Here is a 17,743-nt window from a genome sequence, read left to right as displayed (position 1 = left end):
TAAGCTTGAAACTTGATGGAATTTCTAGAAGAGGCCCTAAAAGAACTGTCTTACCTAGAGAGGTTAGCAGTGAAATTAGCAGATAACTCTCTAAATTTTAGCATTTTTTCAAGGCCAACTTGCTTTACCAACAAAGTGGCCTGAATATCATTATGTCAGTGCTGTAATAGAGTGTTAAACTTAGGTATTCAGTAATTCTATTTTTATACCAGCTCTCTCACTAACAAACAGGCTGCTTATCTTTTCTATGGTACAGCAACCTTACTGCAAAATTAGCTATTCAAAATTATTTGTCAAGGCATATCTACTAGTACCTTCTCACACCTATACCACAGCCTAAAACTCATCCTCAGCTAAATTATAGTAAGTCTTCCATCATCTCAATTCTATAGCACTTCTATTGAGCATGATAAAACCTTAAAGTACTATGTAATATTTATAAGATTGTTCTGTATTGGGGGCACCTGGGCAGGGCAATCAGTTAACCATCTGACTCTTGGTTTCAGCTCAGGTCATGATGTCAAATGGTTGTGAGATCAAGCCCCATGCCAGGTTCCACATCCAGCATGGAGTCTGCTTGAGATTCTCTCCCTTCCCTGCCCGACCCTCTCCACTACTCAAATGTTCACTCTCTCTAAAATAAATCTTGGTGTATCTGAGTGGCTCAGTTGGTTGAGCATCTGCCTTCAGCTCAGGTCATGATCCTGGCATCCTAGAATTGAGCTCCTGCTCAGGGCTCCCCTGAGTGCTTCTCCCTCTGCCCCTCCCCCTGCTCATGCTCTCTCTCAAAAAAATAAATAAAATATTTTTTAAAACTCTTTTTTAAAAAAGATTGTTCTGTATATTCTACACAAGTTCACATTATGAGACTATAGATGTGGCTCGAAATACAAAGTACTGACTTGACTTTTGTTGCCGTTAGATAAACTCAGGTTAGAGTAACACTTAGAAACTAAATGAATACTTGTACAGAATAAATATGAAACTAATATTATCAAAATAGTTATATTTTTATTTTCATAATTCCCTGAATGTACACCAAAGTCAATCTAGAAAAAGAGATTAACTCTTTTTTATTATTCTTTCAGCCCTGCACAGCATGTCACAGATCATTTGCATTCAATTTTCTGAGCTTTGTTCTGTTCCTTAAAAAAGGATGTCAAAACTCCAAGCAGGGAACACACATTCTTCTTTAATTATGCTTTTTCACCCTGTTGAAGAAAGACTAACTTTTTGGCATTTTCTATTATGCTTCTACTAATCTAATACCAACATGCCTGTAGCTGTAACTAATGACATATTAAGTATTCCTAAACTATCTGCTAAATAAATAGACACAGACAAAAAAGTATATGCTAAAATTGAGAATTCTATCTGTGGCAAGATCACCGTGAACAGTGGTGCAGGTCTTTACCTTTTTTGTTCTTGGATTAAATGCCATCATCTTTGTTCTCAGAAAGCTTGGCATACACTGTCACAATGGAACGTGTTGCCTTTCCTCCTGAGATAGGACATAGTAACTCCTGACATTTCAACTCCTGACTTGAATGTAGATTTCAGAGGTCTGCTTATTTCCATGACAGATGGGCGGCTTGCTTCTGGAAGGCTGCAGTTTTGACGGGAGCCGGCTCTCTGAAAACCACCACGATTCTCCAAGTGTGTCACCAGTTCTCCCTTGCTGTGTTGGCTGGATTCCCCAGGTAAGGCAGCCCTGCCTTCGGGATCAATAGTCTCGGCCTAGGTATTTTTTGTTTACTTTCTAATCTCACCTGCATTTGAACAAATTTATAGTGTCTTTTATAATGTTTAAATGTATGGGACGTTTTAAAATCTTTGTTATGGAAAGAATAGCATTATAGTTTTCAATTTCTAAGTAATGTATATATACCCTGCTAAGAGCAAAAGCCTTTAATGGTAATATGGGTTACCAAGTATTATGTATTAGCCATGCAGAAATCGACAGTGTGGACAGGCTAATACACACCTGTTGTACTGTGGCCCTCTGCTGGGAATAGGTAGATGAAGAAAACAGGTCTTTTTCTTTTTCTTTTTTTCTTTCTTTTTTTTCTTTTTTTTTCTAATTCGAGTATAGTTGGTACATAGTGTCAGGTCAGTTTTGGATGTGCCACAAGGTGACCTATGCCCACCACGGTTAGAGCTGCCACCTGCCCCTAGGGCACTGTCACATCACTGTTGACTCCATCTCCTTTGCTGTCACATTCATCCCCACGACTCATTCCATAGCTGAGGGCTGGACCCACTGCTCCCTTCACTCATCTTGCCCATCCCTCCACCCCCCACCCTCCGCCAACCACCAGATTGTTTTCTGTATTTAGGGGTCTGTTTCTATATTGTTTTATTGGTTCATTTGCTTTGTTTCTTAGATTCCACATAGAGATCAAATCATATGGTGTTTGTCTTTCTCTACCTGACTTCACTTATCATAACACCCTCACACTTTATCCATATTGTCACAAGTGGCAAGGTGTTACTCTTTTTTGTGGCTGTGTGTGTATACAAGAAGCACTATCCATCTGCTGTGCTGTCAGTAGACAGTGTTGCTGCATCTGTGTCATGGTGTTGTAAAGAATGCAATAATAAACAGGAAGTATGTGTCTTTTCAAGTTAGTGTTTTTGTTCTTGAGTAAATATGTAGAAGTGGAATTGCTGAAAAGTTATAATATTTCTACTTTTAATTTTTTAGGTAACATCATTACTATTTTCCACAGTGGCTGCACCAGTGTGCATTATTCCCAGCAATAGTGAACAAAGGTTCCTTTTTTCCACATCCTCATCAGCACTTGTTATTGCTCATCTTTTTTATACTAACCATTCTGACAGGTGTGAGGTAATCTCTCATTGTGCTTCTTTGATTTGCAATTATTTGATGACAGTAACATTGAGCATCTTTTCATGTGTCTGTTGCCATTTGTATGTTTTCTTGGAAAATATCTACTCAGGTCCTCTACCTATTCTTTAATCAGATCATTTGTTTTTCAGGGATTGAGCTGTAGAGTTTCTTTGTATATTTTGGGTATGAATCCCTTATCAGATATATCATTGCAAATATCTTCTTTCATTCAGTAGGCTGCCTTTTTGTTGTGTTGATAGTTTTATTTGCTGTGCAGAATCTTTTTATTTTGGTGTAGTTCCAGTAGTTAACTTTTTACTTTGTTTCCCTTGCCAGAGGAGACATACCTAGAAAAATGTTGCTAAGACTCATAACAAAGATCTTACTGCCTGTGTTTGCTTCTAGGAGTTATATGGTATCAGGTCTCACATTTAAGTTTTTAACCCATTTTATTTTTGTGTATGTGTAAGAAAGTAGTCCAGTTTCATTCTTTTGCAGGTAGTAGTTTTCCCAGCACCATTTGTTGAAAAGATAATCATTTTTAAATTGTGTATTCCTGTATCCTCTTTCATGCGAGCGTAGGCTTATTTCTGGGCTGTCTGTTCTTGATCTGTTTGTCTCCTTGTGTTAGTACCATACTGTTCTGATTACTACAGCTTTGGTGGTATATCTTGAAATCTGGAATTGTGACACCTTCAACTTGGTTCTTCTTTCTCAAGATTGCTTTGGCTATTTAGTGTCTTTTATGGCTCCATACGAATTTTAGGATTGTTTGTTCTAGTTCTATGAAAAATACTATGGGTAATAGGGATTGCATTGCATCTGCAGATTACTTTGAATAGTGTGGGCATTTTAACAATATTTTTCCAATCCATGAATCTGGTATATATTTACATTTGTTTGTGTTCTCCTGAATTTCTTTCATCAGAGCTCTATCGTTTTTGATTACTCATATTTCACCTTTTTGGTTAAGTTTTTCCTGGGTATTTCTTTCATTTTGGTACAATTATAAGTGCAATTATTTCCTAAGTTTCTCTGCTACTTAGTTATTAGTCCATAGAAATGCTACAGACTTCTGTATATTCATTTTGTATCTTGCAACTTTGCTGAATTCATTTATTTTATTTATTTATTTATTTACTTATTTATTTTTTTTGTAGAGTCTTTAGGGTTTTCTATCTGTAGCATCCATGTCATCTGCCAACATTGACAGCTTTACTTCTTTACCATGTTGGATGCCATTTGTTTCTCTTGTCTGGTTGTTATGTTTAGGACTTCCAGTATTACTTTGAATAAATGTGGCAGTAGTAGACTTCTTGCCCTGTCCCTAATCTTAGAGGAAAACCCTGTTACTCACCATTGAGTCTAATATTAGCTGTGGGTTGGTCCTACAAGGTCTTTATTATGTTGAGGTATGTTCCCTCTAAACAAGCCCCTTTTGTTGAGAGGTTTTTTTCATGAATGGATGTTGAATTTCTTTGCTTTTTCTGCATCTATTGAGATGATCACATGATTTTTAGCCTTCATTTTGTTAATGTGGTGTATGCAGATCACATCCCCAGAATATATCCCACTTGATTGGTGAATGATCCTTATACTGTATTGTTTGCTGAATGTCATTTGCTAGCATTTTGTTAAGGATTTCTGCATCTATATTCTTTGGGGATATTGGCCTGTAGTTCTCTTTTTTTGTAGTGGCTTTGTCTGATTTTGGTATCAGGGTTATGGTGGTTTCATAGAATGAATTGGAAAGCTTTCCTTCCTCTTTGATTTTTTGTGATAGTTCGGGGAGGATATTAAATCTTATATAAATGTTTGGTAGAATTTACATGAGAAGCTGTCAGGCCCTGGACTTTTGTTTGTTGGGAGCTTTATGGATTACTAATTCAATTTCATTATGAGTACACAGTCTGTTCAGATTTTCTACTTCTTGATTCATTCTTAGAAGATTTGATGTTTCTGGGAATCTCTCCATTTCTTCTAGATTGTCCAATTTGTTGGCATATAATTTTTCATAGCAGTATTATATAGTCCTTTGATTTTATATATTTGGGTCCTCTCTTTTTCTCTTGATGAGTCTTGCTAAAGATATATCAATCTTGTTCATCTTTTTAAAGAACTAGCTCTTGGTTTCATTGATCTTTTCTAAATTTTTTAGTCTTTATTTCATATATTTCTACTCTCACCTTTATTTTTTCTTCTTTCTACTAACTTAGGTTTTTTGTTTTTTTTGTTTTTTTTTTTTCCATTCCTTTAGGTGTAAAGTTAGATGGTTTGAGGTTTCTCTTGTTTCTTGAGGTAGGCCTGCATCACTTTAATTACCCTTTTTTAGAACTGCTTTGGTTGTGTGCAGATGTTTTTGTACTGTAATTTTCATTTGTTCCCATGGGTTTTTTTTATTCCTTTTAGATTTCTTCATTGACTCCTAAGTAGCATGAGACTTAGCTTCTACCTGTTTGTGTTTTTTTCAAACTTTTTCGTATAATTCAGAAAATAAACTTGATATGATTTCACTCGTCAATAGACTTATTTTGTTGACTAATAGTTGATCTCTTATAGAGAAAACTTCATGCCCACTTGAAAAGAATGTTTTCTGTTGTTTTTGCATGGAATGGTCTGTATATATCTGGTCTTACATGTCATACAAAGAAATGGTTTTATTTGTTTTCTGCCTGGATGATCTCTCCATTGATGTAAGTGGTGTGCTGATGTTCCCAACTATTATTGTGTTGTATCTGCTCATGTTTGCTTTGTATTTAGTGTTTGAGTATTGGGCACATAGTCACTATTGTTATATGCTCTTGTTAGACTGATCTTGTTATCATTGTGCAGCACCCTCCTTTGTCTTCTACAATCTGTTTTAAAGTCTGTTTTGTCTGACATACATGTCACTACCTTGGAGTTTTTCCTACTTCTATTTTCGTGGATTGTGTTTTTCTCTCCATTTTCAGTGTGTATATGTCGTGGGGTCTAGAGTGAGTCTTCCACAGGGCAGCGTAGAGATGGGTCTTCTTTCACTATCCATTCATTCACCCTGTGTCTTTTGATTGGAGCATTTGAACCATTTCCATATAAAGTAATTATTGAACAAAATGGCAGGACATTATTATCATCATTTTCTGGTTGTATTTGTAGTTCTTTCTTGTTTCTTTCATCCTCTATTTCCTTGTGTCCTTGTGACAAAGGACTTTCCAGAGTGTTAATTTGACTTTCCCTTTATTTTTTGTGTATCTGTTGAATGTTTTCATTTTGCAGTTACCATGAGGTTCATATACAGGATCCTAAGTGGATAGCAGTCTGTATTGTGTTGATGGTTACATAAAGTTTGAGCATATTCTAAAATAATTTCATTTTTACTCAGCCCTTTGATGTTTTATGTGTATGATGTCATATTTTATATATTTTTGATGTTCCTTAATTTCTAAGATAATTACTACTTTTTTTCACCTTCATACTAGCTTTTTATGTGATTGCTCTATTATCATTGCTGTATGTTTGCTATCATTGATCAAATCTCTTTCATTCAGGTTTTGTCTGATTATAGCCACTTCCTTTTCCCCTTAAAGAAGTCATTTCAACATTTCTTTTAAATTTTTTTTAAATTTTTATTTATTTATGATAGTTACAGAGAGAGAGAGGCAGAGACACAGTCAGAGGGAGAAGCAGGCTCCATGCACCGGGAGCCCAATGTGGGATTCAATCCCGGGTCTCCAGGATCGCGCCCTGGGCCAAAGGCAGGCGCCAAACCGCTGCGCCACCCAGGGATCCCTCAACATTTCTTTTAAAGCCTGTTTTTAATAGCGATTAACTCCTTTGTCTGGTAAACTCTATATCTCCTTCAATTCTTTTTTTGAAAGATTTTATTTATTTATTTATTCATGATAGACAAAGAGAGAGAGAGAGAGGCAGAGACACAGGCAGAGGGAGAAGCAGGCTCCATGCAGGGAGCCCGATGTGGGACTTGATCCCTGGTCTCCAGGATCGCTCCCTGGGCCAAAGGCAGGCGCTAAACCACTGCACCACCCAGGGATCCCCTCTCCTTCAATTCTGAATGATAAACTTGTGGAGTGGAGTATTCTTGGTTCTAGGTTTTTCCCTTTCATCACTTAGAATATATCATGTACCTTCAATCTGGCCTGCAAAGATTATTGAAAAATCAGCTGACAGCCTTGTGCGGTTTCCCTGTATGTAACTAGTTGCTTCTCTCTTGCTGCTTTTAAAATTCTATCTTTATATTTAATCTTCAGCATATTAATTGTTGTTTCATGGTGTAGACCTCCATAGGTTCATTGTGTTTGGAGCTTTTTGTGCTTCCTGAGCCTGGATGTCTGTTTCCTTCCCCGGGTTAGGGAAGTTTTCAGCTACTATTCAAATAAGTTTTCTGCCCCCCTCTCTCTCTTTTCTGAGGCCCCTATAATACAACGCTGTCCAGAAGATCCCTTAATTTGTCCTCATTTTTTAAAAGTCTTTTTTCTTTTTGCGGTTCCACTTGGGATACCCTGTCTTCTAAGTAGTTGACCCATTGTTCTGCATCCTCTAATCTGCTACTGATTCCCTCTGTAGTTTTCAATTCAGTTATTGTTTTCAATTCTGATATTTTTAATTTTCTCTTTGTTAAAGTTCTTACAGAGTTCATCTACTCTCCTCCCTAGTTCAGTGAGTATCATTAGGACCATTACTTTGCTTGCCTCCATTCTGTTTAGTTCTTGAGGATTTTGTCTTATTCTTTCATTGGGAGCATATCCTTCCTATATTCCTATGAATTAGCAGACAGCTATTTCTCTTACACCGAAGTGGTCTTGGGTATGGTCATCCCCTGTGTAGACTATGTGCCTGGTGACTATGGCTGAGAAGTCTGGGGACACTCTGTGTGGGGGCTGCCCTGGTGGAATGGCCATAGCTAATGTGGGCACAAGCTGGGGCCATCCCAGCTCTCTTCACACAGAGGGCACCTGGCAGTACAGCAAGCAAGCTGGGGTATTCTGTGTGATCTATTCCAGAGAGTGCCATGACCAGTCATCTGGAGCCAAAGTGGTACAGGCCTGGAGTGTGTGGGGGTGCTCTGCACCTTCATCAACATGGTGCTACAGCTGGAGCTACAATGAGTGCTGACTAGGGGTGTCCCAGTGTGTGTTAGCCTGGGACAGCTTTAGGGGGGATTCTTGGGGCTGGTTTGGTGAGGTAGCAGGCTGGCAATGGTACCTAGACTATGTTGCCATCTGTGCTGTCAAGGTGGAGGGCAAAACATAATCCATCACACACCAGCCTCTTCAACCCAGAGAGAGTTCCAGCAGCTTCTTCACCATTTGACAGACATTCTAAGGCTGGATCTTTTCTATTCTAGTTGCTCTTTTAAACTGCTGCTTTTTCCCTGTGACCCAGTGTGTGCAGAGCTGGAATGGGCTGGGGGCCTGGGGCTTGCCGAGGCAGCAGGCTGGTTATGGCACCTGCCTTCGGTGTGCATTCAAGGTGGAGGGGAACATAAACCATGGTATTCCCCAGCCTCTTGACCTGAGAGAGTTCCAGCAGCTGTCCCACTGGTTGGCAGGACTCTAGGCCTAGTTTCTTTATACTCCAGTTGCCTTTTTAAACCATGGCCTTTTTCTGTGTCTCTGTGCAGAGGAATCAGTGTGTGGCCCTCAGTATGTCCGTCCCCACTGTAGTTCATCATGTTGGAGGAGGTTCCCTCTGTTACCTGGTTTCCCACTCTGTTCTCTTTGTGGTCCTCTGCTGTGTTCAGTAAGCCTGCAGACCTCCTTCAGGATATGCTTTCAAAATAGCTGATGACTTGGTGTCCATCATGGAATTCAGCGTCATCCTCCATCACCATGTCAGACCCACCCAAAAACTGGAAGAAAAGAGTCTTGACAAAGACTTAGTTCATTAACATTTCCCTCTTTAAAACCCTCAATTATTGAAGAACTTTCAACAATGAAACTTGGGAGATACTTGCCTTTAAAACAGGACACAGTTGTAGATAAACCATGTGACTCCTACTTAATAAAATTTTAAAATATAAGTATGAATATAAACTTTAAAGTTTTGATTCTACATGTGATGACTAAGATCTATTTCATATACTGCTTACTATAAGAAAAAGTGGTGTTTAATTTTCCAATAATGATAATTCTCATTATAAAAAATAAAAAGCAACAGAATATTTTTAGGAAACAACAAAATAAGGCTGTAGTAATGATTGGCAGGCATTGGTCCAAGAGCTAAAAGAGGATCCTCTAACCTAAAAGATCAATCCATATTTCTGAAGTATCTCATTTTCCTGCATATTAGCTTTATTGTCTCTAGGATTGGAGTGACTTATCAGATAGAAAAGAGAGCAGTCAATGTTTATTTCCATCTGGCTATTATTAACAGGTATGATAACAAAACTAGAAGTTATATGTAAAAGTTAAGGTTGGAATTTGCAAAGAGTTTTTAACCATAACATATAAAGTTGTATATGATCATAGAGACTAATTCAAATGGATCCAAATTAAGTGTTCATTCTCTGCGAAACAAAATCCATATAATGACCTCAGTGGAGAAAAAGGTCAGACCATGTATAAGCCCCAGCAATAAAAACAGAGTGCAGAGAATAATTGGGTAGTTAGAAATGCAGAAAAAAATAGCTTGGAGCAATACGGACATAATTGGCCAGAAACTGAGTGCAGATCGGGAATGTAGTGTTACGGACAATGCCAGTCTGTTACTGGGTGGTATGCAAAGCAGCATGATATTACAAGACTCAGAATTTATTGCTTCATAGTATTTTACTTTATCATTTCTATCCTATTTTATTTACCACACTTTAAAAATAATTTAATTAGAAAAAATAGCTCATATACAGAGAGAGAAAATTAATTTGAGTATTTAGCCAATAAAAGAAATGGCTCAGATATTATGAATTTTTTTACTTTTATGAAAGGGATTTCCTTCATAATGAAAGGATTTGTGGCCATCTCCACTGCTCTGTCCCTCCTCCCCAACTTCTCATCCTTTCCTTTACCATGAGCTCTTCCTTCTGTATAAACTTAGCATCTCTGGCCATTCTTGTGTGAGAGGAGGCACACTACCAAATGCATTAGCACATAGCATACTGGAGCCCTGCTTCCCTAGCTGATGAGCTGGGGGCTTTGGGCCAAGTTCCAAACCCTCCAATCCAGTTTTCTTATGTGACATTGGAGACAGTGATGTGTCTACAGCCCCGGGCTGAGGATTGAATAAGTTTCTGTGTATGTGAAGCATACCTAGCATAGTGCCTCACATGTGTAGGTCCCACTTGTCCTGATGCTAATATTTTTTAATGTTTTCACATTAGTGAAAACTTCATACAGTGCTTTTGTGTTTACCAAGTGCTATCCATCATCATTAAATACTTACATTCTTAGAGTTACACAGACAAATAACTTTCTTCCATCGGAACATTTTGTTAAGTGGGCGAGCAAACAATTATATGACTATAGCTCAGAGTTTTAAGTACAATTTACAGGTTCATGCAAACTGTCTGGCAGGTGAGGGAGGCCTCAGATGTATGACATGTAATTGGATGGAGGAGAGTTGTCCTCAGGGAGGAGGGAGCTTCTCTCAGAACTGTAGTCACAGTATGAATAAGAAGAGATCCAGGATAAATAGAAGAATGCTAGAGGCAAGGCATTTCACAGAGAAGAAGCAGCTTGCTTACTTGCAAGGTGGTATGATCTGAGAGCCCTAGGGCATCCTGGGAACTGCAGGTCTGGCACATCTGGGATGTATGGTTCATGTGGGAGGGGATGTAATTAGAAAGGTAGGCCAAGATGGGGTTCTGGTCCAAGATGGTGACATAAGAAGACCCTGAACTCATGTCCTCCAAGACACACCAAATCAGTTCTTCCTGAAGACCCTGAGGTCTGGTTGACCATCTCTGCACAACAACTTTGCACACAAATCACATAGAGAATGGCGCAGAGATCCCGTTCTACAGAGACTAAACAGAGAGCATCAAGAGAGAGGATACACGGTAATGAAAGGAACTACCACACTGTGAACTGGAGCAGCTAGGAGTAGCGCTGAGGGACTGTGGTGAGCCGATTCAGCTCCCATTCCAAATGACAGGGGAGCTGCTGCACCACACTCTGGGTAGAAAGGGCTGGGGAGCACCACTGCCTCTTCCACATCTGCCTTCATAGCGCATGTGGGAACAGAGTCCAAGTGCCATGGCCAGTTTTCTACCCACAGTGGGCCCTGCACGCCTAGCCCACATAATTCTCAGGTGTCACACCAAGGTGGTGGCTCCAGCACAATAGACACTGAGATACCCCTTGTTCAGCATTCACCACAGCACTAGTCATTGCACCAAGGGAACAGAGGTGTGTGGTATGTAACCCAGAACACTCCAGGTGGCTTGCTAGAGCTCCCTCAGCATACAACACTCTGAGACCTCCTGGACCAGGACTACTTCAGCTCCAGAGGCCCCACCCAGGTGCCTCCTGCTGAACAGTAACAAGAAAAAAGAATTTTTAAAAATGAGGATAGGTTAAGGAGTATGTTGGACAACATCCAGCAAACATTGGCATTATATGGATCCAAGAAGAAGAAGAAAGAGAATGGGGTGGAAAACTTACCTGGAGAAATAATGAGGGAAGACCTCCCTGCCCTGGGGAGGAAGCAGACCTCCACGTCCAGGGAGCACAGAGAGCTCCAGAGACAATGACCCCAAGGAGAGCCACACTGTAATCCATAGTCATTAAAATGGCAGAAAGTAGTGTCAAAGAATTTTAAAAGCAACCACAGAGCAGCCACGTACACGAGAAACCTCTTAAGGCTCTCAGCTGATTTTTCGGCAAAAACTTTTGATGTCCCAATGAGAATGGCATGATATATACAAAGTGATGGAAGTTAAAACCTCTAACCAAGAATACTCTACCCAGCAAGTATGTCATTCAAAATTGAGTTAGTTTCCCAGACAAAAGTTAAAACAAGTTCATCACCTTAAATCTGGCCCTTCAAGAGATGTTAAACTGGAAAAGAAAATACCATAATTAGAAATAAGAAAATTATGACTAAAACATGGAATAGGGAGTAAAGAAGCAGTTCTTTAAGAGTGTATTCAAACTTAAATGACCATGAACATGATATGGACCACTGTATATTTCAGATCCTGTATATGAGCCTCATGCCACCACAAACCCAAAACCTATAAAAGATACACAAAAGATAAAGAAATCCAAGCATAATATACAGAAAATCATCAATCACTAAGAAATAGCCAAGAAGAAAAGCACAGAACAGAGAAGAACTACAAAACAACCCAAGAACAATGAATAGAATGGCAATAATTAATACTGAAAGTGGACGTGGTCTAAATACTTGTCGATAAACACAGGTCGATGAATAGATAAGAAGATAAGGCCTATGAGAGACTCACTTCAGATCTCCAGACACATACCATTTATGTAGACTGGGGGGAAAGCCAAGGTAACAATACTTGTACAAAATGGACTTGAAAACAGATGGTGACAAGAGTCTAAGAAGGCCATCATGTAATGGTAAAGGGGTCAGTCCATGAGGATGAGGGACAGTTGTATTTAGGCACCCAACATTAGAGCACCTAAATACATAAATATTAGCAGACATTAAACACCAAGGAGACTTCAACACCCCACTTACATCAGTGGAGAGATAATCCTTGCAGAAAATTTGTAAGGAAACTGCCACAAAACAAGTCATAATAAATTGTAGAAGAGTGAAATCTTTTTAGGTAACTTGTCAGAACACAAAGGTAGGAAACTATCAATCTCAGAAAAAACTAGAACACACACACGGAAGTTAACATGCCATTAAACAGTGAGTCATGGAAGAAGAGGAAATTAAAAGATAGATGGTGACATATGAAATTGAAAACAGTGACCTGTATGCTTATTGTGCACGTGAAACTAATTTAACACTATGTTAACTATACTGCAATTAAGATAATAGTAATTTTTTAAAAAAAAAGAAAACACAATAGTCTAAATTCTTTGGAATACAGGAAAAGCAGTTCTAAGAGGGAAAAGCATACCCATACAGGTCTACCTGAAGAAACAAGAAAAATTTCAAACAACCTACCTTGCACCTAAAGGAGCTAGAGAAAGAAGAACAAACAAAACTTCAAACCAGCAGAAGGAAGAAAATAATAAAAGAGCAGAAATAAATGATAAAGAAACTAAAAAAAAAAAAGTACAGCAGATCAATGAAACCAAAAGATGGTTCTTAGAAATGATTAACTAAATTTATTAATTTCTAGCCAGAGTCATAAAAAAAGGGAAGATACAGAGGATGCAAATTAACAAAATCGCAAAGGATAGAAGAGAAATAACAAACAAATAACATGGAAATGCAAACGATTTTAAGAAAATATTGTGAAAAATTACACATCAACAAATGGACAACCTGGAAGAAATGGATAAATTCCTAGAAACATATAACCTTTCAAAACTGAAACAAAGTCCAGGACCAGACAGCTTCAAAGGTGAATTCCACCAAACATTTAAAGAGGAAGGAGGAAAAAATAAAAAAAAATATAGAGGAGGGAGAATGTCCAAATTCATTCTCTGAGGCACCACCCAGATACCAAAACCAGACAGAGGTAGCACATAAAAAGAGAAATGTAGGCCAGTCTCTCTCATTAGCAAACCAAATCCAACAATATATTTTTAAAAATCATTTACCATAATCAAGTGGGATTTACTCCTGGAATGCAAGGGTGGTTCGAATTTTCAAATCAATCAATGTGACACATCACATCAATAAGAGAAATGATTTGAAAAATAAAAACATATTTCAGTAGATGCAGAAAAAGAATTTGACAAAGTACAACATCCATTCATGATAAAAATACTCCACAAAGAAGTTTAGAGGGAATGTAGCATAGCTCCACATAACAAAGGCCTTATATGAAAGACTGACAGTGAACATCATACTCAATGGTGAAAAACCGAGAGCTTTTCCCTTTGGCTCAGGAACAAGACAGAGATGTCCACTCTCACTGCTTTTATTCAATGTAGTCCTGGAAGTCCTAGCCTCAGCAACCAGACAACAAAAAGAAATAAGAGCCATCCACATTGGTAAGGAAGAAGTCACACTTCCACTGTTTGCAGGTTATGAAATATTATATATAGAAAACCCTGAAGGACCCTACTGAAACTAGAGCTGGTACACAAATTCAGTAAAGTCACAGGATACAAAATCAATATACAGAAATCCATTGGGGTAGCCTGGGTGGCTCAGCGGATTAGCGCCACCTTCAGCCCAGGGCATGGTCCTGAAGACCCAGGATCAAGTCCCACATGGGGCTCCCTGCATGAAGCCTGCTTCTCTGTCTCTCTCTCTCTCTCTCTCTGTCTCTCATGAATAAATAAATTAAAAAAAATAAATCCATTGCATTTCATCAGGGAAATACACATCAAAATCACAGTGAAATACCACCTCACACCTGACAGAATGGCTAAAATCAAAAACACAAGGAACAACAGAGGATGTGGAGAGAGTCTCATGCACTGCTGGTGAGAATGTCAGTTGATGCATCCACTATGGAAGATAGTATGGAGCTTCCTTAAAAATTAAAAATAGAACTGTCCTGTGATCCAGTCATCACACTACCAGGTATTTACCCAAAGGAAATGAAAACACCAATTTGACAAATATACATGCACCCCTATGTTTATTGCAGCATGATTTACAATAGCCAAGATATGCACACAAACCAGTGTTAGATGCATAAATAGAGAAGATCTCTCTGTATACAATGGTACATTATTCAGCCATGAAAAAGGATGGAATTTGTGCTGTTTATAACAACATGGGTGGACCTAGAGGGTATTATGCTAATTTAAGCAAATCAGAGAAAGACATGCCATATGATTTCACTTGTATGTGGAGTCTAACAAATAAAAGAGATAAATAAACAGAAACCAGAAACATACCCCAAAAGTACAGAGAGCAAACAGAGCTACCAGAGGGCAAGGGGTTAAGGAATGGACAGGGGAGAGGGAGGGGTAGTCCCCCAGCTATGGAGTGAAGAAGTTATAGGAATTAGACGCACAGCATAGGGAAGAGAACCAGTGTCACTGGGACAGAGCCATGTGGGGGCAGACTCAGCACAGCACGATGTACAGACCCGTGGGTTCACTGTGCTATGCTCCTGAAACGAATGTATCATTGACTGTCCTTGAGTCAATAAAGAAGGCAGGCGCAGACCAAGCAGGACAAGCCCTATAGCCACACCAGGGTGTGTACACCACTTCATAGTCAGTAGGACGCCTTGAAGAGCTTGGAACAGGAGTGTGACAAGAGCGACGTGTGGTTTGAGAGACAGGCTGTTGTCTCCGAGCAGATGGATGCCTGGCCCAGGGTGAAGGCTGTTTGTCCCAGTCCTGTGGTTTGTAGAGTAGCAGGTTTTCTCTGTTTTGCTCATGAAGAAACTGACAGGTCAAGTGAGTTATTTTTTATGGCCCCACAATGGCAGCAATACTGTCCACAATAACAGTTAACATTTACTTGTGTTGATTATGTGCCAAGCACTGTGTAAAGTGTTTAAAACCCAAATTACGTAGGCCTTCCAAGAAAGGTTGAAGTAAGGAATCATCTCTATTTTAAACTAAGAAATTTGAAACGTAAAAATTTGTGCACTTGATCAAGACTACATCGTCAGTAGGTAGGTAGTTAACTTCACAGCCAGGCTTGCTTTCCAATCCTGGGCCTGGTTGTGAGCCAACCTAACAGTACAAACCAGCTGCTGCCTGTCTGGGTGAGGCCCATGGCCATCTGAACTGTGAATGCTGTTTATATTTTTAAAATAGTTGAAAATGACCAGAATTAGTATTTCACGATAGGTGAAAATTATATGAAATTCAAATTTCAGTGCCCATAAATAAAATTTTGGGAGGAAAACAGCCTTGCCCATTTATGTAGACATTATCTATGCTTTCAGACAGCACAGCAGAGTGAGATACGTCATAGACCATATGACTCACAAAGCCTAAAATATTATCTGGCCCCTTACAGAAACGTTTGTCACCTCTGTATAAACTTAAACTCTTCAGCTTCTGCTTGAGTGAATGAAGCATTATATTGTTTAAAAAGAAAATTTTGGGCAGCTGTCGATGTTTTTAGTATGTTTTACAGAATTTGGGGGGAAGAACAGTAATGTTTCAATGGTTTTTTACTAGGAAGGAATCATAAAATGAAGTATCACATCAATTTACATAAACCAGTAAAAAAAAATAACTCTCACAGCTACTTCATGGCGGAGGTCTACAATCCTATGATCAACTTGAATAAAATAATGCACTTCAAAACTATTCCCCTTAAGGCAGGTTTTTTTCCCCAGATTATTTCCACAATATTATCCATTTAATCGCCAAGTAGCTTCATTTTAGCAGAAACGTGCCCAGCACTCCAGTCACGCACACAGCATTGCTATGAAGCAGACAGCACCTCCATTTTTTAAAAAGTATTTTAGGTTGCAGAAGACTGACATTTTGTCATTATTTTACAATGTGGCAATAGTTGAAGTCTATGAGCACCAAGTTCCATGGCTTTTACTGGGAACGAGGTAGAGAAGGCTCTACCATTGCTTCGATTATAAATGCAATAACCTTTGCCGATTAAAGATAGAATTAGGAATTCTCCAAAAAAAAAAAAAAGGAATTTTCAAGGGCAATTAAATATAAAATGCATATGAAGCCATTTACTTAGTTTTTCTGTTTACCGGTATTTATGTGTGCTACGATAATGCTGTTTCCATGTACCCTCGTTCACTTGTGGTGCAGATTCTTAGTGGGCCCAGTCCCAGCTCAAGAGTGGTGGTTGAATAATCTAGGTCTGAATTAAGATAACCTTAGGAGACTTTGCCCCAAAAAGTCTAAAGCGTTTCCCAAAAATGTTCTATACGAAACCATTCCATAATGGTTCTCTGAGAAAAACTGTTCAGTGAACAACTTTAATCAACACAGTATGCCCACCCTTGAAAATTCATTACATATTTGAGAATATTGCAGATTCAGAGTATTCCTATGGGTAAGCTCACACAGGGGTCTCCATGCACCTACACCCACTCTTCTCTTAGATCTAGCAGCTTATGTGACACAGTCTGAGAAATACTGGAGGTAGATGAGCCTGAGACAGTACCCTGTTTGATGTGCCACAGGACCTCACCTGGCTTTTGTCCTGTCTTTCCAGTGAAGAATGCTATTTAGGATTGTCCCCATCAGGTTAATGAAGTCCTGAACCGGCCGGGACCCCCTCAGGCCTGGACCTACCCCCCGCAACAGGCACTACACGAACAGTTCACCTTTAGAATCCGTTTCATTCTAAGGGAAAACAGGGCTAAAAAGCGATTCCATAAGCCACTCACACAGTCTCTGTGTTACTTTTATATGAAGATATTGTCACTATGTGTTTCAGAAGATATATGTTCAAAGCTCTGTCTTGTATGCACTCTGGTTTAAAGATAATAACTATCCATATATTTTCTATGTGACTTTTTTCTCCTTTAGGCACTTACTATGAAAGCAGTGTTATTAATAAGCATTATGTTATTGAAAAAGATGAAGAAAGTATTTCTCTAAAATATATAAAATGTATAAAAAACATTTTAAAGGTTGCTAAACATTCATGACTGAACAACATCTTTCAAAATATTCATTGCCAAGGGGCACCTGCGTGGCTCAGTCAGTGAAGCCTCTTCGGCTCAGGTCCTGGGATCTTAGTGTCCTGAGATTGAGTCCTGCACTGGGCTCCCTGCTCAGGGGGGAGTCTGCTTTTCCCTCTCTCCCTCTCCCTCTGCCTGCTGCTCCCCCTGCTCATGCTGGTTCTGTCAAATAAGTAAGTCAAATCTTTAAAAAGAAAAACAAAATACTCATTGCTGGCAAGTTGTTT

The 17,743-nt window shown here is 39.0% G+C and overlaps 1 protein-coding gene across 1 annotated transcript in view; it reads left to right on the top strand.

Annotated features, from left to right (window-relative positions):
- DYNC2H1 (dynein cytoplasmic 2 heavy chain 1) overlaps positions 1-17,743 on the top strand; it is a 339,893-nt gene that overhangs the window by 312,332 nt on the left and 9,818 nt on the right. The window contains 1 exon segment of the mRNA XM_025465708.3: positions 1,584-1,700. Coding sequence (XP_025321493.3) covers positions 1,584-1,700 — 117 coding nt within the window.

The sequence above is a fragment of the Canis lupus genome, chromosome 5 (assembly GCF_003254725.2).
Source record: "Canis lupus dingo isolate Sandy chromosome 5, ASM325472v2, whole genome shotgun sequence".
Classification (NCBI taxonomy): Eukaryota; Metazoa; Chordata; class Mammalia; order Carnivora; family Canidae; genus Canis; species Canis lupus.
This window is presented reverse-complemented; position numbering and strand designations above follow the sequence as displayed.